This window comes from Podarcis filfolensis, assembly GCF_964270895.1.
Source record: "Podarcis filfolensis genome assembly, chromosome: 7".
NCBI lineage: Eukaryota > Metazoa > Chordata > Lepidosauria > Squamata > Lacertidae > Podarcis > Podarcis filfolensis.
The window spans coordinates 15,964,898-15,992,205 of record NC_139603.1 but is presented as its reverse complement, the minus strand read 5'-3'; the positions used below and the strand labels follow the sequence as shown (position 1 = coordinate 15,992,205).

Below are 27,308 nucleotides of genomic sequence, written 5' to 3'. Positions count from 1 at the left end.
ATTTGCATTTGAGTCAAAATTAGCCCTGCTAATAAGAGCATACTATTCCATGTCAGGAGATGGTACCGGCCCATAGCTAACCTCATAAGCAGAACTCCAGACAAAGCATGGGATAACCCACCTAAGGTTATCAGGACAGTGGTGTCTCGGGCTGCCATAGGAATAACACAGGTCAGCCTGAGCTGTTTCATTTGAAAAGGGTGATGCAGGGAACAGCAGCTTATGAACACTTCTCCATGTGTTTTGTGCTCTTGGTAGCACTTGTGTCAACAGAGTCTGCCTAAAATAAGAAACATTTTTCTTGCAGATGCCTTGAAAGCACAACTTAGGTGCTCCTTTATTACTTCAGAGAATTCTACAAGGCAGAAATGCAGAGTCCTGTTCTTTGATCTCTGCTAAGGCCGAATTGTTTCTTGTGTGGTATTTGTGGAAACATCATTGTAAGAGGTCTGAGTTATTCTTCCCCAGAATGTGTAGTTTCATTCATTCTCACAGGGGGCAAAGCGTCAGCTTCTCTCAGTTGTTCATGTTTGGGTGCCACCACATTTGCGGCATGGTCGTGCTCTTCAACGGCCCTGACCCCTTCTTTCACGCTCTCCATGGCCAGCTTGACTGGTATTGGTGGATCCGGCATGGGTTTGAAAAAGGAGATATTTGCCAGGTTCAGGGCAAGGGGAGCCAGAAGGGGAGTGTTCATGGCTGGCATTGCCTCGGCAAGCTCTCCCTCGCACTCCTCCTGTAATCATATCAAATATACCACATAGGCTGAACAGTCCAGTGAAACAATAACTTTCCAAGAACCACCCTTTCCCTTCTTATTCCAGGTGCTGCCACTGGATGTGCCTTGATTGGAATTGATTGAGGGCCCTCTCGGTGGCAGTTCCCCACCTGTCAAATGCACTCCCTGGTGCAATGGGAACATGGTCACCCAGTGAGTTTTAGAACTCAGTGTGGATTGGAACCCTGGTCTCCCCTGGCTTAACACTCAACTGCATCACACTCACTCACTTACGACACCACAAAAGGAGGGCATTTTTGCCCAATATTACTTTTAATTCTGGGCTAAATAGCAACCTTGGGGAGGCAGATCAGAACGGGCGAGGGGGCACAGGGGGTTGAATCCCCTCTCAGCAACATCATGTGTGAACATCCCCTCTTAATTGCTGCTCTTTCATTAAAAACCAACTGTGGAAGGGCACATCATGTGCTGACAGTGCAGTCCTGTGTGTGCATCTTTTTTCAGTCTTCTTGGGTTCAAGGGGGCTTACTCTCAGGTAAGTTGGCATAGTAGAGAATGGGGAGGGAGCACCAGGCTGCACAGCACAATGACCTGAATACCCTGGGCAATAGCGGCCGCTTCATTGGCTTCCTTTTCATCTGCACCCACTAGCTGTTCCTTGGCATCAGAAACCTCAATAGTTACTTTTTCTAAGAGAACCACCATTTTCTCCGTTTCTGCGGAGGTCTGAATCCATGTCGGCTGAAGAGCTGTCAGGGGCGCCTTGGTGACCTGATCAAACTCCTCCAAGTAGTATTCCACTTGAAATCCATTGAGTAAAAACTTGAAATTGCTTGAGTACTCAATAACGTTCTCTCTCAGTCTCTGTTCATAATACTGAGCTTGCAACGGATACAGCAGATAACGAAAACAGATACAAATTTCCATAAAATCTACCTGTTTCAACATAACCAGAGACATGGGCTCCTTGGTGACGTGGTCAGACTCCTCCAAGTAGTATTCCACTTGAAATCCATTGAGTAAAAACTTGAAATTGCTTGAGTACTTAAGAACGTCCTCTCTCAGTCTCCTGTACTCTACACCCTGCTGTTTGAAAGTTGCCGTTAGCAGCACTGGCTCTGAGATGGCACCCAACTCTTCCTTGCCGATATTTTCAAGCAAGACTAGGGTTCCAAACTGGATGGCGTTCTCCAAAGTCCTTACGTAAGTGGAGTCAGAAACCTTGATAATGGAAAGATTATAGCTTGCTGCTTCCGTGCCCCTATCCTCCTTTCCTCCCAAGCTCATCCTTTCAGCAATTTCCAGATTTTGAGAGCATTCCTCAATGCTCTTCTCAAGTTCTTTCTTCCGGTTCTTAAGTGATTCAAGTTCATCGTTCAGGTCCCGGAGGCGGTCAGTTACTTTCTTTAGTTCGTCTCTGTCCGTATTGAGCTTCTCCATCAGTAGAGTGAGCAAGCCTTCCTCTTTCCTGAGTTCTTGATGTTTTGGGGCCACCACCTTTGCCACCCGGTCGTACGCTTCCATGGATCCAACTCCTTGGCACAAGCCTTTGCAGGCAGATGATACAGCTGGCTCTATGAAAGATGGCTGAAAGTCCACATGGCTGAAAGTCCACAACTTCTCTCTACTTCTCTTCATTACAGCTGGGAGGAAATTCTCTTTGTCAGTAGTCTTCAAGGAGTCGAGGAATCTCATGTGCCTTACAACCATTTTGGAACTTCCTGAAATTTCAAATAAATACATATATATTAAAATGTTTTCAAAATATAAATATCTCATTTTAAAAATCTGGAAGATTTTCAACCTTGCTGTTCTTTCCCCTGTAATAGTTTTGGGAGCATCCAGGTGATTCTTAAGCCAAAGGAAATGGATAAGGTCATAGAATGACACTTGCATCTATGGTTCATTTTATTGCATTGAATGCAGGGGGAGGGGCTGATGCCCATTGGACTTGTAGGGCAGAATATGGGAGATTCAACAGTAGTGGGGAATTAGAGCCAATGACAGGCAGAGTGAACTAATTCTGGCTTTGTCCTCACCCTCCTTCCTGCTGAGTTCCATAACAGCAACACTGGGTCTAAGGAGGAACAGGAGCAGATGGGGGCTGGCTAAGCAGAGGCTTAGCTTTTTAGGGCAGTTCCCCACTTGCCCTAATGGACTAAAGTCTACAGGTTGAATGTCTGAATATATAATATAAAGTGATACGATGAAAATGCTCAGTATCAACAAAGAAACACATGACAACCCCTCCCAATAGAGGATTAAAAAAATAAATTACCGCTTCCAGTTGAATCAGGTTTTCTTTCTGGCTTTTTTTTCACATTTTCCATGCCCAACTTGACAGGTCCTGGCAGTGGCGTAGCGTGGGGGGTGCAGGGGGGGCGGGCCGCACCGGGCGCAACATCTGGGGTTAGGGCAAATCCATGGGTTAGGGGCGCAAATCCACGGGTTAGGGGGCGCAAATCCACGGGTTAGGGGGCGCAAATAACTTGCCTTGCCCCGGGTGCTGACAACCCACGCTACGCCACTGGGTCCTGGTGGATCGTTCATGCAGTTGACAAATGAGGTATTTGTCAGCTTCAGAGTATGGAGAGCCGAAAACGGACCTTCCAGGGCGGGCATTCGCTCCACCAGGTCGCTCTCGCACTCCTCCTGTAATGACATCAAATATATTCTCAGTAGGGATTTGATAGCCCTGGTCTCCCCCGGCCTAACACGCTAACTGCATCACACTCACTCTCTTGTGACCCCACAAAAGGGGCAATTGTGGAGCTTCATGCTCCGGCACCGGGGGGGGCAGAGAGAAGGCGGGGCGGGGCGGGGCGGGGCGGGGCGGGGCGGGGCGTGCGTCCTGGGGGCGGGAAGCGCTGCCTGTGGGGGTGGGGTGCCCAGCGCGGGGGCAGCTGCAATGGCACCCTGCTAGGATCATGCTGCCGGGGGGGTGATGTGCTCCCCCTGCACTCCTCTTCCTCTGCCAGTGAAAGGGGGGGCAGTTTTAGAAATCTTTAGCAATAAATGCAAATGTTTTACCTTTAAAGGTAAAGGGTAAAGGGACCCCTGACTGTTAGGTCCAGTCGCGGACGACTCTGGGGTTGCGGCGCTCAACTCGCTTTACTGGTTGAGGGAGCTGGCGTCCAGCTTCCGGGCACGTGGCCAGCATGACTAAGCCGCTTCTGGCAAACCAGAGCAGCATACAGAAACGCCGTTTACTTTCCCACCAGAGCGGTACCTATTTATCTACTTGCACTTAGACATGCTTTTGAACTGCTAGGTTGGCAGGAGCAGGGACCGAGCAACGGGAGCTCACCCCGTCACGGGGATTCAAACTGCCGACCTTCGTATTGGCAAGCCCTATGCTAGTCACATTTTTTTCTTACCTCAGCATGTTTGGTGCCAGAAATTGACACCAAGAGAATTATCCAGAAAATTGACATTGTAATCTATGAAAAAAGAAAAGCAGATGAATATTGTTTTTAGACAGCTTTTAACTCCCAGAACACTTTCCCGCCCAGGCTGCTCACCTAACAACTTACCTATTTGCAGCTCATTTGCTGAAATGCCCTCTGTGCACCAGATAACCCCAATATAAACATAACATTGGATTGTGATGTAAGCGGGCACCCGTCTTGAATTATTATGCCAAGATGGGAAAAGTTAAAATTGTCATTGCTAGGCAAAATTTCAGTGATAAAAATGAATGTTTTGCCTAGAATGATATTTTTATTTCAAATAATACCTCTTGCGACTGATTCACTATTTAAAGAATGGCAAAAGGGGTTTATCTAAGTGTTATGGCAATGAAAAAAACCACAAGTTAAAATGAAAGTACTGCAAGATGTAAAGCAAAGGGGAGGATTGGAACTGCCTGATTAGAAATTGTATTTTGCCACCTATTGCTTAGCTTGGATGAAGGAGTGAGTGATCCTAAGAAATAGGGGGATTTTGGAATTAGAGAGTCATGATTTAAGGTTTGGGTGACATGGATATCAGTGGTATGACAAGGTCAAAGTGAATATGAACTTTCAAAAACATTTTGTTAGATGCACTATATTGAGAATCTGGAGTAGATATAAACCTAGGTTGTAGGTGAAGATACCCCTATGGACTTCAGTGCAAGACGCATTTCATATGGAAATAGGTGACAGGTAAAGAGAAATGGTTAGCCTAGGGAGGCCAGATGACTTCACCTATTACAACTTTCCATTTTATAGGTTTGTTAGATTTGTGCATTGCTTGCCACTAAGAGAGTGCCAATGCTATGTACAGCTGTTCTTCTGGTTTGTGCCAGAGCATTCCTACATCCCACTCTTCCTGAATTCTGGGTGAAGTAGAATAATTCCAGAACAAAAATTCCAGAACAGCAGCACATGTGCTTTACTACAGTTTTACGTTTCCCCAGTTCATTCCTTTGCATACACATACCAGTGTGTTCTGCAGTTTAAGCTGGACACAGCTCAACGTGGGCTTCCTCCATGACATTTCCATATCTTTCTAGGGCCTAAATGAGATTGGGGAACTAACGCAGTTGCTCCCTCAGTCTTAGGGCGCAACAAGGTGGAGGTGAGCGAGCGGGAAGTTGAAGCTCACAGGATCCTTATCAAGCAAAGCAATATACAGTGTCATCATAGAAAGAGTGAGATGGATAGGGGATGTCTTAGCCATGACCCTGCAATGATGGCGAAGAAATTCCAAACAAGGCTGAACTGGCCCCATGAATAAGTCGTCAGCCCGAAAGTTGGAAAAGGGTAAATGGCTTTCAAATGCAGCAAAAGTGACATTATTACCAATAGGAACAGTTTGCTATCAGTCAATATGCAGAGCCAGACCAATACATTTTGCTGCCTGAAGCAAAAAGCAAAAACAAAACGATGAATCTTCAATCCCATTCCACGTACAGCAGCCAATTGAGCTGGCAGCTAAGTCTTACAATGGGGCAGACAAACTCCAGACAAAGCATGGGATAACCCACCTAAGGTTATCAGGACAGTGGTGTCTCGGGCTGCCATAGGAATAACACAGGTCAGCCTGAGCTGTTTCACTTGAATAGGGTGATGCGGGGAACAGCAGCTTATGAACACTTCTCCAAGTGTTTTGTGCTCTTGGTAGCACTTGTGTCAACAGGGTCTGGCTCAAGTAAGAAACCTTTTTCTTGCAGATGTCTTGAAAGCACAACTTAGGTGCTCCTTTATCCCTTCAGAAAATTCTACAAGGCAGAAATGCAGAGTCCTGTTCTTTGATCTCTGTTAAGGCTGAATTGTATCTTGTGTGGTATTTGTGGAAACATCATTGTAAGAGGCCTGAGTTACTCTTCCCCAGAATGTCAGTCATTGCACACGTCCTCTAAAATGTGCCCAGCCCATTCACTGCATGAGATATATGTTGTCCCCCTTTGAATCTCCATCTTTTGAGTTCTGGCCTTAAAGGAACTAAAAGCTTGAATACTGCAAAGCATATCCATAAGGCAAGTGAGCTGGTGCAATAAGGTATTGTATGGCCTAATTAGCCGAGCCAATATTACTATCTGGTTACGGCAAAAGCTCAAGGGTGGAACAAAAATTCCGACATGCAGTCCATGTTTCATATTTGACTCATCCTCTTCTTTCTTCTATATCCAATCCAGTCATTTCTTCCTGTCCAACTGAGTATAATAATAGCTTTCCCCTTTGAAGTTGTGCCTTACATATGCTACTGCTTTCTATGCTGCTGTGGCTGTCTGTCCCATACAAAATAAACAAAAGAGTGTGATTGTGTGTGTGTGTGTGTGTGTGTGTGTGTGTGTATCCTGACTAATCAAACAGCAACATAAAACAAAATAGGGGAAAAAATAAAATAAAAGTAGCAGACTCAAATAAACTTTGTGATCCATCAATATATGCCCAAAGTCTAATAGCTGTGTTCCCTTCACAGAGCTGCAAGCTCCAGAGTTCCCTAGGAAGAGGAACTAACCTCTCAGCACCCTTAATAAACTCCAGTTCCCAGGATTTTGGAGGGGGAATTCATGACTGTGTAAATAGGTATGATATTGCTTTAAATGTATGCTGCAGGTGGGGCCTAAAACCACCAGAAGATTAATATCTGGGGCAGTGAGGGGAAGGCAGAGGGCAAGGAAGACCTTACACAGGAATGGACGGATTATGAAGTTAACAGAATCAAAGAATCATAGAGCCAGAATGGAATAGAGGGTCATCTAGTTCAACATCCTGCAATGCAGGGGCTCAAGCCCATGACCCTGACCTGAAAATGAAAGCCATGGTAGGAACTGGGGAAAGCCAGAAGCGAAGTTGAATGAAATGACAAAGCAAAGAGTTGGGCTCAACGCAAGAAATAAAACTGGGAGCAAAGCAAAGGGGACTTCCAGACCAGTGTTAGTCTTGGGTGGGATTCAGCCACATCCCAGCAAATCCCGGTTGTGCAGTCAAGGTGATTGGGAGGCCTTGAACAACAAACCCACTCCTCCCAAAAGAATGGACTTTTTACAAAATATTCCCCCTCTGGGGAAAGCTGATAGTTTTCCAGGACTTCTGCAGCTTTACAATATGCAATTGGAAAGAACAGAGAGCTGGAGAAGCCTGTCCTTGTTGTCGAGTAATCTCCTACCATAGTTAGATTCGCCTAGGAATAGAAACAATGCATTTGAATGAAATGGTAAGGTGTTTATAGAGCATGCTGAGATACCGTCTGTTTAAAACAGAAGACTAAATAAGACTCTGCTCACAAGGTGACCGGAGCCCTCATACAGTGGGCACAGGGGGGAATTGGAACCTACAGTGGGACACTTTTAATAAGCAGCCAGATGTTAGCTGGCCTTGCATTACTAGGGATGATGGAGTTTTGTCACAAATCCCAATGTACTATGGGGTTTGTGAGCGCGTTTTGTGAGAGGGCTGAGGTGGGGTTTGTGATGGCCCTTTGTGAGTCTGCTGAGGTGGGGTTTGTGATGGACCTTTGTGAGTCTGCTGAGGTGGGGTTTGTGATGGACCTTTGTGAGAGGGCTCAGGTGGGGTTTGTGATGACCCTTTGTGAGTGGGCTGAGGTGGGGTTTGTGACTCAAACCCTTAGGATGAGTCCCCAGTAGCATTTCATCTTTCAGCCTTGTAGATGTTAGCATTTATGGAACTGGACAATAGCCCTTTAAAGAACACAGCCAGCTCCTCCGGAAAGGCAGGGCTAATTGCAGGACAGGGTTTGCCAACCTCAACCTCTTTGCTGAGACAACATCCACCCATTAACCACAATCAAGAGAAAACTGCAGCCACTGGAGGTCACAGGACCTGTCCATGGTTCTGATAGGGCTTGCCTAAATCTGGGTGTATATTTATTTTTATTTATTTCTTAAGATCTATACAACACTTGATTGCCACAAAAGCTCAAAGCAGTTTACAAAAAAAGTAAAACCATAAAATCATCTAAAAAAAGGAAACAACTATTGAAAACATTGAAAAATAAATAAGATCAACGATGGGCAGGGGGTAAATTAAAATGTATGTCAAGATTCTACATTTATGGATGTTTTTAGCAGGCACCAAAAAGAGTAGAATGAAGGTACCTGCTTGGGAGTTCCAACTGAAAATATCAATTTCTTACAAATGCGGATCAAGTATTATGTGGCACTTGTAACAGTGCCAGTTCCACAGATCCAAGCAGTTGCATGGCATATATAGGATAAGGAAATCTCACAAGTAAACTAGGGACAAGCTGTTAAGGGCTTTATATACTAACCTGTGTATTATACCTTGGCCCTGAACTTGATACTGCTAAATTGAGGCACATGCTAAGTATCCTGACCTTACCTGCATGACCCTGCTGTTCACTGTGATATTATCTGACATGACCACCCTTGGAAGAGATATTTACCTAATATCGCCTTTTTTAAAAAAAAAAAGCCTGCTGCCACTTTCTCTGTGACCCCAGAGCCCCAGGGGATTAGAACTTTCATTGCACCCCTTTCCTGATCAGCATAAGAGGGTGTCTGGAGCCCAGGAAACAGGATTTGTACAGCATTCATGTAGACTGATTAATAGATACTGAATTCTTGCCTGAACTTGTCATGAGTACTCTCAGGTACTATGACCTCTTCACCATTTTTTTCCTGAAGCAGACATCCAGCTGGCCGAGAGAGGGCAGTTCTGCAGCACAACCCAAGTCCCATCCACGATAGCCTGATTAATCATCTTTGCTGCGATTGTTCCTTGGCCCTGGCCACTCACTCACCTCACAGTGTTTGTTGTGGGGGAGGAAGGGAAAGGAGACTGTTTGCTGCTTTAAGACTCCTTAGGGTAGTAATAAAGTGGGATATCAAATCCACACTCCTCCTCCTCATCTCCTCATCTTAAAAAAATCTGGCTGTGCACTCCTCCTCTGGGTCAGAGTTTGAGCTGCTGCTCAGGGTGTGGGTAGTGAAAGATGCAGATTATAGCCTTGTTCAACTGGAAAGGCAGTATCATAAAAGAAGGATTTCATGTTGGGTATTTAAGAAACCTCACCTGCCATGGGATCAGCACCTGGCAACAGAACAAAAATCAGAGGTGGGGGTTCAATATTGTCTGCAATGAAGAGTTGGGTGGCTGGGATGATTTTATCTTGTCTCAGGCATCGGAGAATGACCATGCAGTCAAGACCTGTGACCAGATTCCATTCACCAGGAAACTCTACTTCATGAGGTTTGGCAGAACCATAAATCGTTTTCCACTCCACAACATTGGACTCCACATGATGCAACAGCCCATGCAAGTTTTTCAGCCCTGAGGAATGCACAGTTTCAGCCCATGATTTGTCAGACAACCACTCTGGGGCAGGATTCGCATCTGGGTTCTTGAGCGCAACCTCACCTGTCAGTAGGAAACGCCAGACCTCACCATCAATCTCATCTCTCCCTTTAACAATCCCTATAGTCAGAAGGAAGGAGAAAAGAAGCTTGACCTTCTCAAACGGGGATCGGCAGTCGTTGTAGATGCTGATTGTTAAATGTTCAATTATTAAGTCAATCCTTTCTTCCAAAATGTCACTTTTCCTGCTATTGGCAAGAGAGTGGACATAGCAGTTAATAAACCATATCAGGGAATATTGATACATTGGTTCCATGTCAGCCAGATCAGACCCGCAGAAGACAACTATTGCTAAATGAATGGCCACTGGCTTGTACCACAATTCAGGTGGTATCTATTTCCATTTCAGTAATATTGGCAATTTCTTGCTTTTCAGAGATTTCTTCAGACAACTCTTTGGAGGAAGAGATGATTTTAATAGCTGTTTCATCTTCTTAGATATTTCCTTCTGACTTGGAAAGAACTTCCAGGATTTCGTCTTCAATCTCCTCCAGCTGTTTCTTGTTTGCTGCACTTTCTACAATCAGCTTGTTCTTCTATTTCAGCTCAGGCTTTTCCTTCGCAGCCACAATCCCAAGAAGCTAAATTTTATGGTGATGATGGTGCCCCTATTTGTTGAAATAAAAGCAAGTGTAGCTTTCACACCTGCAAATGGGTTTGTGGGCAGAGCAACATTCCTCTCTCATGAGGAGTTTCTCCCGGGAGAAACTGTGCAGGTTGAAGATGTAGTAAGATTTTGAAGAAGTCAGGAGGAGGTTTTCTGCAGCCATCGTTTTGCCAATCCTTTGAAAAGGAGCAAAAAAGTTAAATGTAACCCGGACCTTTCTTTCCAACATGCCCCACCCCTAGGTTCTCTTCTCCCACTTTGCCATGGTGAAGAGTTGCAGACATCACTAGGGATGAGCAAATCCGTTAATTTCGGTTTCTCATTTTCCCAATTTTATGTTCAGTTCTGCTGATTTCCACACCGGCAATACCCACCCACCCCCGGCCAAAAAAAATAATCATTAGCATTTGAGCGCTAATTTTCCCTAACATACACACTTTTGTATTTATTTGCCTAATATATCCATTTTTGCAAGCCATTTTCCCCAATATAATTCATTTCTGCATGTTATTTTCAGAAATATATGCATTTTGCTGGACCAACAAATCTTGGGTAAAATACTGCTTTAAAATTTCTAAGGCTTTCTCAAATCAGGGATAGGCAGATGCGATCTACGCCAACCAACAAATAACTTCCTTACATGAAAATTGTCACAGGGATCAGACTGCCATAAACAATTACAGAAATAAGAGATCGCAGCTTTATGAAGGCTCATGGTCTTAAGGGCCATGCCCCTTTGTTTTAAATAAACCAAATATTTTAGCACATCAGATTCCAAAGGAGGACGTCAATAACTGGGGCAGAATCTAGATCTAAATCTGTTAAAATAAGACCATGCGCTAGTATCAGCCTTCAATGTGGAGGGTGCAAGGGCCCCCAATACTCCCTTAGTAACCACGCTTTTCCAAGTTCCCACAGGACCTCAGAGAAGGTCTCTGGTAGTTGGGCCGCCTCGGGAGCCAGGTCGCAAGAATGCTCCATCTGAAAGTGAGACAAAGCATCTGCAATGGCATTATTAAGATCTGGTACAAACTTAACTGAAAAGGATATATTACCCTTAAGGCATTCTAGCACAAAAAGACGGAGCAGGCGAATCACCTTTTCTGATTTTGCTGATTGCTTGGCAATGATGCATACCACTGCCTGATTGTCAGACCCAAAACAAACCCTCGTGTTCTTAAAACAATGACCCCAGATGTGAAATACAACTGAAATAGGAAAAAACTCAAGAAAGGTCAGATCACAAGTGATGCCCTTGGAATGCCAAAATGACGGCCAAGGCTGTGCACACCAACAACCCCTGAAATAAACACCAAAGCCACAATGACCAGAGGCATCTGAATGCACCTGTAGCTCATTGCCAGGTTGAAGCACGTCCTGCTGAAAGGACACACCATTAAAGCTATCCAAAAAGGTCAGCCATATCTTGCTATCTTCCTTCACAGTATGGGTTAACCTAATATGGTGATAATTTACCATTAAGGATGCGCTCCCTCATCTTTTTCCTAAGGCGAATACTCGGAGGCTGATCGGTGCTCTTGAAATTTGAATCCCTAATCCAGCCCTTGGAATCCATCCCTCCTCTCCACAAGGGGCAGAGGCAAAGAAAGGAATATATGATAACAACAAGAAGAGAAAGAAAGTAATAAAGGACTATCCGGATCGAGCTGGATAGAACTGCCTAATTAAAGCAGTAAAATAAGTAATGCCTGGAGTTATCCGGAATTTTGGACTCGTGCGGAGCTTGATGTAACCCTCAACAAAATTTAAAATTTGGCTGTATAATTTGGAACTAATGTGATTTGAATAATGTGATGTGATTGGCCTGTTAATAAAAATTATTTTTTTAAAAAAGAACCTCCAAACTGCGTCTAAAGTTGAGCAATCGTCCTATCCCTGCGGTCCCTAGCAGCCGAACGTGTTGAGCATTCACTGGAGGAGGAACAGACAAAGTAGGGAACAGGGGAGGGACTCACCTGTCACCTGGATGTGGGTGCTGTCCGTTTAATTGAGCGGCCTCTGGAGGCCAAAGATTTGCCAGACCCAGGATGTCGACTTGCTGCTGACGCCTTTCCCTTTGAAGCTTCCTGCGGTGGCCTGAAATACTTTCTCCTAGTGGAGCGAGCCCCTGCCCTGCTGCCTGCCTCCGCTAGGCCAGCCATGTTAGGCGCACCCTTTATGGTGCCCCGACGAGTGTGGGGTGGTGAAAGGACCATCCGCTGACCGGATTTCTTAGCAGGAGGCACAATGTATAAATTTGTATGTGTGTAAAGGGGTCTAACTGAGTGGTGTAAAACTGTGTGACAAATGAATTAGGTCAAAAAGTGAAAGCACTAAGCCACTAACGATGTCGCCAAATTATGCTGCAAAATAAAACAAACAAGGAGTTAGAATGCTCCTCAATTCCTGGATGTTCAACCTGGCAGGACCTCTCGATGAAATAGCACACCACCCCACTTGAAACGAAGTATGGACAGTCAAATGTTCATTCAAACGCTACCTGAAGCGAAGCTGAAAATATGGTTCAAACTAGAGCAGGCCAGAAACAAGAGAGAATAAAATCACATTAATGCTAGCAAGCCAATGCACAGGGCTATAAATGGCAGGTAGACAAATCCAAATTGCAAGGGGTGATCCCAGAGGCCATCTAGACCAACCCCATGGTTTCACAGAGGGCCTGGTGAAAAATTGGGCAAATACCATGCACTGGGAATAGCACCTCAACAGCGGCTGCCCTGGAACAAAGGGAGGCTTCACTAGGCCACAACCCTCTCGCTACAGTCCAGCATCTGCCAGGGAACAATTGGAGGCTATACTAGGCCTCACTAGGCTGCAGGCCCCCCACTGCAGTCCAGGGGCTGCAAGGGAACAAAGGAAGGCCTCACTAGGCCTCACTGAGGCATCTGATCAAGGCCTGTATTTTAAAATGAGCTTAAAGATATATTTGCAAATGTTTGTATGTTTCATGCCAGGCAGAAACCAGCTGGCTAAGTACTCTGGCAGTTGTTTATCTTCCTGCTCTCCTGAACAAGGGCCCCCCTGATTTATAGCAGTAGCAGGAGACAAGTTTCTCAAAGTTATAAAAGGGAAATACAGGCTGGGAGCAAATGTTACACTGACCCTACAAATTACAGAATACAATCAAGCTGCAAAAACTCTAATTAAGAGTTGGTAAATAGTAAGATTTATTGTTTAACAGAAAATAATACCATGTGCCTCTCATCAGACTCTAGCCATATTTTCCTAAGGGCAATAAATTTTGGGAAAAGCTAATGGGAAAAGCAGCTGGCTGGGAAAGGAGGGTGTAAACTGAAGAGGCTTCTTTTTGAAGCTGTTTTTTACTGAGTTCCTTTTTTTACTTTGCAAAGGCCTTTTCTTCTAAAAAGCTATCTATGTTATGTATGAGATTTGTTGGCTTAATGTAATTATGCAAAGGATTTAGAAAGTAAGAAATGTTAGATTCTTATGTTAGATTCTTATTTCATTGATGGTGTGTGAGAATGTGAACCCAAGATCTCTGTTTAGATAGAACTTGATACCATGAGCCATCTGTTTTAGCCATTTGTTTTGGAATGCAGGGGCAACAGGGGCAAAAGGTGATCTGGTAATTAAGGTGCCTTGTCGAGGCAAATGTAAGATATATGGCTACTTGTCTGCCATTTATGGATAGAAGGAAATATAGCTCTTTGTCTCCCATAAAAGGTAATAGGAAATGGGTGTATCTTTTATGATTGGTTCTAGCAAACAGCCAATAGGAATTTCAACCAGGCTGATTGGACAGAGGCAGCCAAAGGAGGCATAAGGGGGCTGAGCTGAGGAAATATAAGTGCTGACCATCAGGGCTGCAGTGGGCAGAGCTTTGGTAACCATATACCATTGTGTCTCTCATTTATTTGTCTGACAAATAAATTATTATTTTAATTTCTCTATTGCTGCGTTGAATATTTCATTCCAGCTAAGCGTTAACCACAAGCAGGGTGCTACATCACTAGGCCGCAGCCCTCTCGCTGCAGTCCAGAATCTGCAAGGGAACAATTGGAGGCTTCACTAGGCCTCAGTAGGCCATGGACCCCCCCCCCCCCCCCGCTGCAATCCAGCGGCTGGCAGGGAACAAAGGAAGGCCTCAATAGGCTTTGCTAGGCTGCAGGCCCCCGAACAATGGAAGGCCTAACAGGCCTCGCCAGCAGTAAGCAACAGGAAGGGGGGGAATTAATAACAAAGAGCTGTCAAGGCAGCTTGGCTCCATGGCAGGAAGTATGATAGGGGAGAAGGAAACGTGGAAAAGGAAATGGGACCCCAAGTACTCGCCACTCTGTGCCACTCTGGCTATTGTTGGCTCCACCCCCTATTTATAAAAATGGGGCTGGCCCCACCTCCCAGCAAGAAACTTGATTACTGAGGTTGGGCATAAACCCCTAAAAATTAACACTGAAAGGCAAGCCAGCCCCTGTTTGCCAGTAAGCCCCCTGGGAACTGTAGCACCATGCATGATCCCGCAAAGGGCACCCACAATGTAAAGTGTGAGTGCTCATTTTGCATACGTAGCCTGGCCGGCGAACTTCCTTGTTAAGATTGGGAAAGTGCAAAGGATTTCCTTTTGCACAAGTCCTCCCTCCAGGCATCTATCCCAAACCCTCCCCAAATCTGCTCCAAAGGGTTGGAGCAACATATCTAGGGGAAGTTCCATTGCACAAGCAGAAATCCTTGTACTGAGACAATGGTTTAATTGGATACTGCTCATTATTTCTCCCCCATCCCCATTCATAATTCAATGGCAGAGCACGTGGCTTTACACTTTAGTCCCTGGTACCTGAAATCCTGGAGAGCTTCTACCAGTCAGTGCAGACAGTGCTAAGTTAGATCGACCAACAACAGATTCCTATTTTGCTAACCATGGAGGCTTTTTATCAACCTCCTGATCCTAAATCAAGTGTCACTTCAGATAACAAACACACAGCAGTACAGGATTCTATAGCAAGAGCAGTGGAAGTGGTAGATAGTGGCTAGATGTGGTTGAGGGAAATGCATTATGGAAAGAGTTAAAGTGGTCTGGAATCCTAGGATGTCACCACAGCAGGCAGTTCTTTTCAGTTAGGTCTGTTATCAAGTGCAGAGAGTGAGAGAGGGAGTTTTACTGTGCGTTTTATACAGCTATGTGCCTCAGAATAAGTAGGTAAAATCTCGTAAGTCTGCCAGTTTCTCGTGTGTGTGTGTGTGTGTGTGTGTGTGTGTATTTTCAGTACTTTTTTCTGGGGGGAACGCAGAGGTACTCACACCCCTAAACATTTTGTGAATCAAACGGAAGAAACTAAAAATTTTAAACATTTTATTTTCTTCTCTAGCACGGTGAATCCTCAATTCTGTTGCTACCCCCGATGGCAGCCACATTTCCTGAGTCTCAGACTGAACAAGCATTTAATGTGTGAAGTAGGAGTTGGAATCTAGCATGAGGTAGTGCATGTTCTTTGTACTTTTGTCCATTTACTGTATTTATTTCCTCCAATTTCAACTATAAAATGGTGATTTCCTTGAGTCAAAATGAGAGTACCCCTAAACATCCCCCCCCAGAAAACAAGCACTGTATGTTTTATCATACCAAAGAAAGTTATGTGTTATATTTAAACTCCTGGGGCAGATTCTGCACATATAAATACCACAACATGTGCTCTCTTGAAGAGAAGCACATTCCTCAGAATAGTGGCCTCAGAATAGTGGTCTCAAATCTCAAATCTAAAGTTTGATCATCAAAGGCACTGATGAAAACAATGGCCAGATGCCTTGTGAAACGCCCTGTGAGACACAAAGGAAGGCAGAGTAAGTCTCAGTGCAGCTTTGCCATGCCTTCTGGTGACCCCAGGCAGACAGTTGAAACTACTGGTGAAGGTGGCAAGGTCACGTCTACACCATACATTTAAGGTACTATTATGCCACTTTAAATTGCCCTGGCTTCCTCTCCCAAAGAATCCTGGGAACTGTAGTTTGTTAAAGGTGCTGAAAGTTGTTAGGAGATCCCTCACAGAGCTACCATTTGTAGGCTGATCCATATTGCTTTCAGACTGATTGACACGCAACTATCTGAGTCTGAAATTAGAGGGGGGAAGATGTTGGGCACCCTCACCTTCTAATAGGAGTGCTCTTGGTAAGGTTTCCAGGCAGGGTGACCCCCTCCTTCCCCCATGTTTTCCACCTCCCCACCCTAATTAATTATAAGTATTCCCTGGGTAATGAGCATATCCAGTTCTTATGGCACCAGCTTTTGTGTTTGTACATTTCCCCCATTGCCTTTAGATTTTCTTCTTTCTCCATGGCTCTTTCTTAGCTAAAATCCTAACATTAGAGGGAAGGATGGTGCCCTTTTGCAGCCCTTCTCAACCTTGGGTCCCCAGATGTTGTAGGTCTACAACTCCCACCATCCCTGACCTGGTCCTTCTAGTTAGGGATGATGGGAGTTGTAGTCCAACAACATTGGGGACCCAAAGTTGAGAAAGGCTGTCCTATTGCATTTAATCTAACATCATGCAGGTAATATCATTCCTTCCATCTCCCGGAGGCCCCTTTGCTGAAAGAAACAGAACATCAACAATAGCAAGCCTTGAGGTGTCCTTCTTGTCATACCAGTGGCTGTGATCAATCCATTGCCTAAGGAATTCTGTAGAAGGCTAGGCTCTGTATACCTCCTTGGCAGACATATTTAAGTCATCTAGGAAGAATATTGATGCATTTATCTTCCAAAGACAAAAAATAACTCCCTCTACCCCTCTCCCTCTCCCCATCAACACAAGCAAGCAAAGAAAGGGAGAGGATGAGAAAGAGTTAGAGTGTTAGGCCAGAGGAGACCAGGGTTATCAAATCCCCACTGAGTTCTAAAACTTACTGGGTGACCACGTTCCCGTTGCACCAGGGAGTGCATTTGACAGGTGGGGAACTGCCACCGAGAGGGCCCTCAATCAATTCCAATCAAGGCACATCCAGTGACAGCACCTGGAATAAGAAAGGAAAGTGTGGTTCTTGGAAAGTTATTGTTTCACTGGACTGTTCATCCTGACAATGTGGTATATTTGATATGATTACAGGAGGAGTTTGAGGGAGACCTTGCCGAGGCAATGCCAGCCCTGGATGCTCCCCTTTCGGCTCTCCATACCCTGAACCTGGCAAATACCTCCTTTGTCAAATCCCTACAGGATCCTCCAGGACCTGTCAAGCTGGTCATGGAGAGCGTGAAAGAAAAGCCAGAAAGAAAGCCTGATCCAAGTGGAAGCGGCCACTTCCTTGTTAGTATTTTGTGGGAGGGATTGCAGTGTACACTGGAGATTTAGGATGGTGCAGTTAAAGTGGATTAAAGTGCTCTGTCATCCAGCTTGCTCCTTAAAGTCCAGATATAATCTAACTTCTGCATAAGCAAGCAAATCAAGATGCATGCTCAATAAGTGGTTTGTCAGGTGGAGCTCACTGATCAAGTTGTTGACTATGCCTTCTGTCTAAGAGCAATCTTCATCTGTTCTTCTTGTTTAAATAGATGACCATGTCCACTCTGTGGCTCCTTGGTCTTTTCCTATTCACTGTGGTGCAGACCATGGTTGACCCCACCAACTCTTGATTCCAGGTCTAGGTTGGATTTGGCTTAGGCATTGGAGGGCTGGCACATGATAGAGTCTGCGTAACAATAGCAGCAACTCCCCATCCCACACACCACTTTCAAATTACATTGAAAAAGTAAAGAAAATTAAAGCAAACTGTAGGGAAGGCCAGGAATGGATTTTCTGTGAAAACAAATTCCTAGGTGGAAAAACTGCAGTCAGAGGCAGGGATGGAAGGCTCTGCCAGTTTCAGTTCTCTTTCAGTTACTCTAAGGCTATCAAAGAGTTCCTATGACTTTCCAGTTTTGTTGAATATAAACTCTCATCATTATATTATAATTATTTTTTAAATATATATATATATTTTATTCACATTGTTGCATTTACGACCTTTTTATTGACATGCAATATTTTATGAATTGTTGCATACAACCCTACTAAAAGAGAATTATATGAAAATGATGCATTGGTGGTATCTGGTTAAATTAGCAAAAATGTATAGAACAGTATCTAGTAAGTGTTGGAAATGTAAAGAAGCAGGGTATACTAGATGCCATGCTAACAAAGTAATAATAATAATAATAATAATAATAATAATAATAATAATAATAATAATAATTTATTATTTATACCCCGCCCATCTGGCTGGGCCTCCCCAGCCACTCTGGGCGGCTTCCATAGAAACCAAAAATACAGTAAAATATCACACGTTAAAAACTTCCCTGAACAGGGCTGCCTTAAGATGTCTTCTGAATGTCAGGTAGTTGTTTATCGCTTTGACATCTGCTGGAAGGGCGTTCCACAGGGCGGGCGCCACTACCGAGAAGGCCCTCTGCCTGGTTCCCTGTAGCTTTGCTTCTCGCAATGAGGGAACCGCCAGAAGGTCCTCAGCGCTGGACCTCAGCATCCGGGCAGAATGATGGGGGTGGAGATGCTCCTTCAGGTATACTGGACCGAGGCCGTTTAGGGCTTATTTAGTGATAATTACTCCTTGGCTACGAGACATAAATGAGAGATATTACATGACCGTCCATGTCTTAGGACAAGCTTACAAGAGATAGACCCTTCTTGGTGGTGAGGCCAAGATGGCAGAACCATTGGTTCCAAAATGGTTACATTCTTAAACGGCTCTACCATCAATATATTTCTCCCAATGTGCAAACAAACTCTGCTGAGTTGTCACGTAAGAGGCAAAAAGAGAGTTTTCTAGCTATGAAGTCACAGCAACAGCACAATTTCCCCCCGTATTACCTTCCACCTACTGTGGAATGCGCTGTTTGTACCGCCAAACTTTGCAGTGGGCAATTTGCAGGTGTTGGCACCCTTTTCAAGTGAATCAGACAACTTTGCAGCAGGCAATTTGCAGGGGTTGGGCACCATTTTCAAGTGAATCGGACATCAGATTTTTTGGTAAAAACGTGACCCGTGGGTCAGGGCACCGAGGGCTCGTTTTATGGCCTACCATGAAGCGTGGTGTTTTCACCACCCAAATGGACCCTTGCTCTGACCCACTCTCTTGCTCTAGCCAATATGTGGGAAGTTGTTACTGGCACTGGCCTATCTGAAAGTCTTCAGTGCAACCAGAAGATAGACCTGTGGCATCAATGCCTAGTGGTCATCCCTAGCCCATACTTTGAAAAATACTGTGCTGCATCATTTTCTTGGCTTCTGCAAAGAGCCACTTTGATCCAATGCATGGAATTTTGGACTCGCTTTGAGTATAGCAGGGTTCAATTCCAGGCTCATGTTATGAACCTCCCAGGCTCACTGGATACTGGAAAACCATGGGAAGGAAAATAAGCTTCAATTTATTGCACACTGATCTTTTCTGTCAGTTTTTCCTGAATCACTTCTAGTTCAATGACTTGACCACAAGGTGGAACACTCAGATCACTGAAGCAGATTCAGACTGTGCTTCTCATATGAGAACGAAGCCAATGCTAGAATTCCCATTTCAACATAACTTGCATTCATTTCTCCTCTTCCTAGTTGTGAATACAAAAGAGCTTTCTTCTACGGCTGCCAGATTTGCCAGTTGGCCCTTTCAACTTGACACACATTTCCAAAAATGCAGAATGCAGTTTTTGCAAGTGAAATCTTTCACTGCCCAGGCACCCCGATATAGAAATAATCCAAATCTAAGAAATGACCAGATATTCATGCAGTGAATTTTAAAATACCTTGGCTTTTTGGCTGCTTCCAGATTAGTGTCTCCAAGCATTACCGAGTCATCATTCACCTGCAGTTAAGCGGCAAAGGGAATTACAACTGACATTCTATACTGTTTGGAGTCTGACACTTTTAAACCTAAGTCTATAAAAAGAGCCTGGCAAGATCGGACCTAAAACACACCTGCTTTTGTATCCTGCTCTCCCAGTGGCCAAGCGGGTGCCTATAGGAAGCCCTCGAGGGGATCATGAGCATACTCCTCAATTAAAATTCCAGCAAGTGGAATATTGCCTCCAACAGAGGGATATTGGGGGCTGTTTGGACACTGAGCAGTGGTGGCTGGGCAGAAGTAGAGTTGCAAGACTGACTTGGAAGAAAGGAGCAGTGATCTGGGGGAGCCTGTAACAGCCAGGAGATGACAGTCAGAGGCAGGAGATGATGCAGGATAGAAAATCATCATCATCATTTATACACCGCCAATCAAACATTAAAAACTCCCCTAAACAGCGCTGCCTTCAGATGTCTTCTAAAAGTCAGATAGGTGTTTATTTCCTTGACATCTGGGAGGGCGTTCAACAGGGTGGGCACCACTACCGAGAAGGCCCTCTGCCTGGTTCCCTGTAACCTCACTTCTTGCAGTGAGGGAACCGCCAGAAGGCCCTCAGAGCTGGACCTCAGTGTCCAGGCTGAATGATGGGGATGGAGACGCTCCTTCAGGTATACTGGGCCAAGGTCGTTTAGGGTTTTAAAGGTCAGCACCAACACTTTGAATTGTGCTGGGAAACGTACTGGGAGCCAATGTAGGTCTTTCAGGACCGGTGTTGTACGGTCTTGGCGGCCATTCAGAAAGGGAAGAACAGGTGGTGGAGGAGGGAGGGATACGGCAGGCTGTGTTGGGTCAAGGACTTCCACACCTCCTCCTCCTGCTTCTGTCTCCCAGGTCAAGAAGAGGATTGAAGAGTGAGGAGCAGGAAGAGGTTACACTCAGATGGAGTCTGCGCCTGCTTGCGCACAGCTCAGATAGTGGAGATACATAAGCCGAAGTCCAGGGTGGGACCTCTCCGTTGCAGCAACTGCCTCGACAGCTGCTCACCTAGGAGTAGCCAAGAGACAGAGGTCTGATGAGCATGTTATTGTCTTCCACCTGCACCAGTGGCTATGACACAGCTGCTGTGGACTGGACCCTTTGGGGATTTGAGAAATCCTATGTTGGATGCCATTCTATGACCCGATTTCAACCGTGCATGTCTGAAAGCTGTCAAAATTGCCCAAATCAACTGCTTCTTTGTGCTGGGCTTTCCTGGTGTGGAAAGAGCTTTGAAGCTCTCTGGCTCGCTTCCTAGGTTCTGGGGTGCTCTTGTGAAATCTTATGGGAACTCAGACAGTCCCTTCAAGGTCTTGCGAGAGCACCCCCAGAGCCCACGCACTGAGCAGGACATGCCCAAGAAGCAAGGAGGAGAGTTTAAAAACTCCCAGCTTGTTTGGTGGTGAGCCTGCTCTGGAAGAAAAGTTTGCTTGCGCAGGGTAGTTCCAAGGGGGCAGGTTGTGTATACACGGTTTTGCATATGTGCACCACCCCCAAAGCATAACCCTTGCGCAAGATGCCATCATACTGTATTAAGGGCCATTATGAAATGTCAGTGCTTTCCTTTAAAGCACCAATAAATAACAGCCACGGGGGGGGGGGGAGGACTTGAGTGCTCTATAGGAGACATTTGCACAATCAGTGCAGTAATGCATCTGCTATCTGAAGCTCTCCCGATGCAACACTCAGATTTCTATGGGTGGAGTGGTTTTCAAGGAGTGGCGTGGCAGCTGAGATGCCAGCTTTTGGAAACAGACACTGTTGCAGAGTGACAGATGACAACAAATTCTTACATGGAGGATTCTTGAAATGCAGTCACTCCTTGATTCTTTTGTCTTGCTTTGAAATTTTATCCCTTTGGCTAAGAGAGATTTGATTTCATCTGATATTTTTAGGTACAGAAGTTTGTTTGTTTTTTTGCAATTGGGCATATTAAAAAAGGGACTTCTGTCTTGCAATGAATGTCATGATATGTATCACCAGCTGTCCATTTCTAAGAAAGTAAGGGGCCTTTAATAGCTACACGTTGTGCCTATATAAAGTAAAGGTTGGGCATGCCACTCATTAAGGATTCCATGGAGATGTCTAAAGCAAGTGATACGATCAAGACCATTTTTTGTATTATAAGTAAACATATACATATGCATGCACACGGGATCTCATTTTGGAAGGTTATAGCATCCTCAGCAGGATGGGGGAAGATTTCAGCTCACTCCACAATCTGGAGCAAACCTTCCCAGTCTGCAGCCAATAGATTATGCTCTGCTCAGAACACAAACATATGGATTAGACTGCATGCCTATGTGTTGGAGAAAACTACATATCCTTTTCTTGAGTTCGTAGTTAAGGCATGTGTTACTTAAACCATGAGGGGGCACTGTTTGTGTATCAATGTTTCTTGTAACCCAACCCTTAAAAGCTGAGCCATTTGGTTTGTTCTTCTCTACAGACAAGATGTCTTCTATTTTCTCTCATCTCCACCCACCCTGTAAATAGTTCCTGCATGAATAAAACCTTTGAACTCCAGAAACTGTAATTATTCCAATCTGATTCACACAAGCTGCAAGGTCTGCTGACACTACGAAGCTGTCCAAGAATGGTTTGTCCCATCTTAAGCTGAATTACACACTCCTGTTTACTCTGCATCTAATGTACCCCCACTGCTGGTTTGAGAAGCAGTGTGCACACAATATTAGCCACAATCCATATCTATCCTGCTGCTTCTTAGGAAATATTGTGTCTTAATGTGTTTTTCCCTAAACCAGATTTGATTGAAATTGAGAAAAAGAAAAACATAGCTAGTTGCTCTAAATTCAGTGGAAAGTTCATAGTTCAGAGGCAGATCATCTGCTTTCCATGTAGAAAATCTCCAGGAGAAAATCTTGCTGGGATAAAACCCTAGAATCTTGGAGAACTGCTGCCAATCAGTGAGGTAAGTTAGGCTGAGAGTGAGTGACTGACCAAAAGTCACCCAGTGAGCTTCATGGCTGAGTGGGGATTTATGCATGCCAAAGACAGAAATCCTTTCTAAAATTAAAGCAAAATGGATAATATTTGTTAATAACTTTACTACAGTTATAGTATGTAAAGTATAAAGAAGCAGCAGCTGTGAATGCTCTTCAAATGCAGCATTTTGGGGGTTTTGCAAATTTCATTGGGAATATATCCAAGATTAGGCTTCCAAAGCTTGTTTGGCATTTTGCCCCTCTATCTGAAATATTTTATGCCTGCTCCCACCCCTCAATCTGAAATGGTTCCCCTATTCAGACAGAAGAATATACAGTTTTAAGAAAGTGAAATATCCCTCGTCACGAAGATATTTGGGCATGATCCATTGGCAAGGCTTCTTGACATTTGCCGTTCTTTTTTTCTGAAGACCAGGGCCGAAAAGTGTACTAACAGGAAATTCCATTCACAAGATAAGCAGCTGCTCAGTTCAAACATTTCAGCTGACGGTGCAACCGCGAAGGATCTTTTGTACAACTCCCAGCTTCAAGAATAGTCAGCATTCCTTGTATACCCAAAGGAAATGCTCAGAGAACAATTCGTCAGGATGCCTGTACAATTCCGTGTGTTTGTGAAACAGCACATTTGAGAAACCAAAATGGGGACAGTTGTGTTTGTTTTTTGATCGTTACGGTTTTGCCATATAAATGTTCCCACTATGGAAACTTAGAAAAAGACCAGTGTGGCCCAATGACAAGTAATTTGGTTTACAACAAGTGCTATTTTTCTAGAAAAAGAGGTGCTGGAACTCACTAGGAAAGCCTCTCTTGTTCTCTTAGGATGGCAGTGGCGCCCACCTCAAAGGTAACAACTCAGTTCTGGCCAATTCTGGCTGAAAAAAAGCTCTGTTCCCAGCAAAGAAAGAACGGATACAAAAACTTATGGAAGATGCAGAAATGGCGAACTTACCAGAAGAATAAGAAATCACGATAACGAACTTTTTATAAAAGAATGGAAACGGTTTATTGAATATTTACAGATAAATTGCAAACAGATAAAAACAATGGCAGGATTATGGTAATAACCTGCAGTTTCATAAGAGTATATATTTAAAGTAGATAATTAAATGAGCAAATTAAATGAATTTGGATATGCAGAAGATATTAAAAATTAAATTTAAGGAACCGCAGAAAAAGGGGGAAGGAAGTCAAACTTTGAAATGTTAAATTGGTTGTAAAACTAATGAAATGTATAAACTTGAAAAGTATAGCTAAAAACTTCACTAGAAGCTAGATTTGCCTAGTAAAATGAAGGCATGCAGTTCAGTGAATCTGGGATGGTCACATAAGGAGTACACTCATACAATGGTTCTTGAACGCCTTGTGAATAGAACATTTTGGCTCCTGAATGCCGCAAACCCGGAAGTGAGTGTTTCGGTTTGCAGATGTTTTTTGGAAGCCAAACATCTGATGCTGCACCTTGGTTTTCGAACATTTTTGGAAGTCAAACAGATTCCCGGAACGCATTCCGTTTAAGAACCAAGGTACGACTGTAAGTCGTTACTTTTTATCATGCGATTCCTCAGAACTTGAGGCGTCACGGTTGTGAATTGTTGGCATATTTTTGTCATCTAGCTCATGTTCAAAAATAGTGCCTCTTTCCATCTATATAATAGAATTGGATACAGGTGTTCAAAGAATGAACCTTCACTGCAGTTTCCAGATGATACGGTGGAACCAACTCACAAGCATTATGCAGGATTCAAATCAAAATAGAACTGTTGCAGTAGACGTGTTCTATTTGTAATTGAGCAAAGAAACTCTAGAGCCCAAATTCCTGCTAGTGGAAATAGTCTATAAGGAGCCTGGTATTTACACACCCTAAATCCAGGAATGTTACGGGATTAGCAAATCATGCTTTCAGCAGGAAGTAAGGCGTGAGGGAGTGATAATTTAAGACCAAGCAATCTTTTCAATCCAACTGATGAAGAATGCAACTGAAAGTTATAGGCAATACCCTAATCTTCCCTTGTTAAAACATCACTAGATCAGTTCTGGAGTTCATGTTGCTATGTTTACACTGATACGGAGCAGAATCCTTTCAGTTTGTGGTTAAACAAACCTTTAAAAATCCGGTGTTTAAAAAGGAACTAGAATAAAAAGTGTACCTGAAGAGATGAAAGACTCTACAGAGTAATGACTTCAGGGCAGCTTTTATCTTTACCTGCTCACAAAAAGCAGAAGTTATGCTTGCATTCGCATACCCCTACTGTTTTGTTATTCTATTACTTAGAAAAATCCTGCAAGGTAAAATCCATTGTCATATATGTAATTGAGCGACCACAATGTCTTTATGCCGCTGTAAAACAGCTACAATCATTGGACAGACAGTTTTCTGAAAACTTGAACTATAATCCTAAGCATACTTCCTAGGAAATAAGGCACAATTTGTACTTGTAAAAGGGTAAAAGAGTATTGGGAAATAATTTATAATGAATTGAAAAAAAATGTTTAAAAGCACTTTTCCAACCCTCCCCCCAAAAAACCAGAGTCCTTTTTGTTGAAGATAATTCAGATGGAAATCCCCAGGTGTCAAAAAAGGTTATTTATGTCTGCCACTACTTTGTCCGTGTTTCATTAGCCCAAAAATGGAAAGCAAGCGAGGTCCCAACTAAGAAGAATGGCAACTTAAACTGATGGAATATGTGCAGCTTGAGGACCTAACATATAGAATAAGAGAACAAGAAGAACATACATTTAAAGAAGATTGGAAAATGTTTATTGAATATATGGGGGGGAATTGTGTACACTTGAAAACACTGGCGGCATTAAGATAAACTCAACAGTGTAAATAAGTTTTGATGGATATAAGTCCAGCATCGCCTGAGCTCTGAGAGTGCGGCTTTCTCCCTATTGAAGTGCAGAGTGTTTGAGGACCAGGACATTCACAGGGAAACCAAAATGCTTGTTTACAAAGCTATTGTACTACCAACCTTATTGTATGCTTGTGAAACATGGACCACTTACAAACGCCATCTCCAACTTCTCGAAAGATTCCATCAACAGTGTCTCCGAAAAATCTTACACATCACTTGGGAAGACAGGCGAACTAATATCAGTGTACTGGATGAAGCAAAAATCACCAGTGTTGAAGCAATGATTCTTCAACATCAACTTTGTTGGACTGGTCATGTTGTGTGGATGCCTGATTATCTTCTTCCAAAGCAACTACTCTATTCTGAACTTAAAAATGGAAAGCGTAATGCTAGTGGTCAGCAAAAGAGGTTTAAAGACTGTCTCAAGGCAAATCTAAAAAAAAGTAGTATAAACACTGACAACGGAGAAACACTGGCCTGCTAGCACTCCAGTTGGAGAACAGCCTTTACCAAAGGTGTTGTGGACTTTGAAGACACTCGAACTCAGGACGCCAGGGAGAAACGTGCTAAGAGGAAGGCACGTTTGGCAAATCCACACCGTGATCAACTCCCGCCCAGGAACCAATGTCCCCACTGTGGAAGGACGTGTGGATCCAGAACTGGCCTCCACAGTCACTTACGGACTCATTGTTTAAACCATGTTTATGGAAGACAATCTTACTCGGCTACTAGCGATCGCCAAAGAAGAAAGAGGAAGTGTCAAAAGGAGATGTGAGAGTAGCAGATCTTTGACAGGAAAATTGGCTTCCAGGTGGAGAGGTCAAAATTAGAAACAGAGCTTTTGGAACCCAATACTAAGAATCTGTCAAGAATGTATAACTTGCTGTTGAAATGGAATACACAGGATGAGACGGTTAAATCAGCTATGATTAAATGGGCACAAGACATTGGTCATGACATTATGTTTGCTGACTGGGAACAGTTATGGACTACCGGTATAAAGTTTACGGCATGTAATGCCTTAAGAGAGAACATTATGAAAATGATTTATAGGTGGTACATGACCCCAGTCAAGCTTGCAAAAATCTATCATACGCCCAATAATAAATGCTGGAAATGTAAGGAAACGGAAGGTACTTTCTCCCACCTTTGGTGGACGTGCCCAAGGATCAAGGCCTTCTGGGAAATGATCTATAATGAAATTAAGAAGGTACTTAAGTGTACTTTTCACAAGAAACCAGAGGCCTTCCTCCTGGGCATGGTAGGCCAATTGGTGTCAAGGAAAGATAGGACGTTTTTTATGTATGCTACAACAGCAGCAAGAGTTCTTTTAGCAAAGTATTGGAAGACACAAGAACTACCCACGCTGGAAGAGTGGCAGACGAAGGTGATTGACTATATGGGACTGGCCGAGATGACTGGCAGAATCCGTGACCAAGGGAAAGAGACGGTGGAAGAAGACTGGAAGAAATTTAAAGTTTATCT

General features: G+C 43.9%; 1 protein-coding gene and 2 long non-coding RNA genes across 8 annotated transcripts; 1 reads left to right on the top strand and 2 right to left on the bottom strand.

The window, feature by feature from the left end:
• Positions 1 to 308: 308 nt before the first annotated feature.
• On the bottom strand, positions 309 to 8,935 carry LOC310767072 (dynein axonemal heavy chain 3-like). 3 transcript variants are annotated; one of them, XM_083623914.1, is made up of 6 exons: positions 8,819 to 8,935; positions 4,117 to 4,179; positions 3,263 to 3,391; positions 3,018 to 3,075; positions 1,331 to 2,460; positions 309 to 736 (listed from the first exon to the last, which is right to left on the bottom strand). In XM_083623914.1, exons 1-6 carry the CDS (start codon positions 8,819 to 8,821, stop codon positions 455 to 457), a joined length of 1,665 nt encoding a protein of 554 aa, XP_083480040.1. In that variant the 5' UTR covers positions 8,822 to 8,935; the 3' UTR covers positions 309 to 454. The 3 variants fall into 3 exon arrangements, with proteins under 3 accessions (XP_083480040.1, XP_083480042.1, XP_083480041.1); XM_083623916.1 differs by having other exon boundaries at positions 1,676 to 2,460; XM_083623915.1 differs by lacking the exon at positions 8,819 to 8,935 and having other exon boundaries at positions 4,117 to 4,295.
• Positions 8,936 to 9,068: 133 nt separating this feature from the next.
• On the bottom strand, positions 9,069 to 10,239 carry LOC310766003. Its single transcript, XR_014549918.1, has 2 exons — positions 9,568 to 10,239; positions 9,069 to 9,480 (listed from the first exon to the last, which is right to left on the bottom strand). It is a non-coding gene; the product is annotated as an uncharacterized lncRNA (long non-coding RNA).
• Positions 10,240 to 14,574: 4,335 nt separating this feature from the next.
• On the top strand, positions 14,575 to 21,255 carry LOC310767212. 4 transcript variants are annotated; one of them, XR_014550741.1, is made up of 4 exons: positions 14,575 to 14,691; positions 15,514 to 15,622; positions 17,245 to 17,442; positions 20,858 to 21,255. It is a non-coding gene; the product is annotated as an uncharacterized lncRNA (long non-coding RNA). The 4 variants fall into 4 exon arrangements; XR_014550742.1 differs by lacking the exon at positions 20,858 to 21,255 and having other exon boundaries at positions 17,245 to 18,099; XR_014550743.1 differs by lacking the exons at positions 14,575 to 14,691; positions 20,858 to 21,255 and adding an exon at positions 15,268 to 15,354 and having other exon boundaries at positions 17,245 to 18,099.
• The last annotated feature ends 6,053 nt before the right edge of the window (positions 21,256 to 27,308 follow it).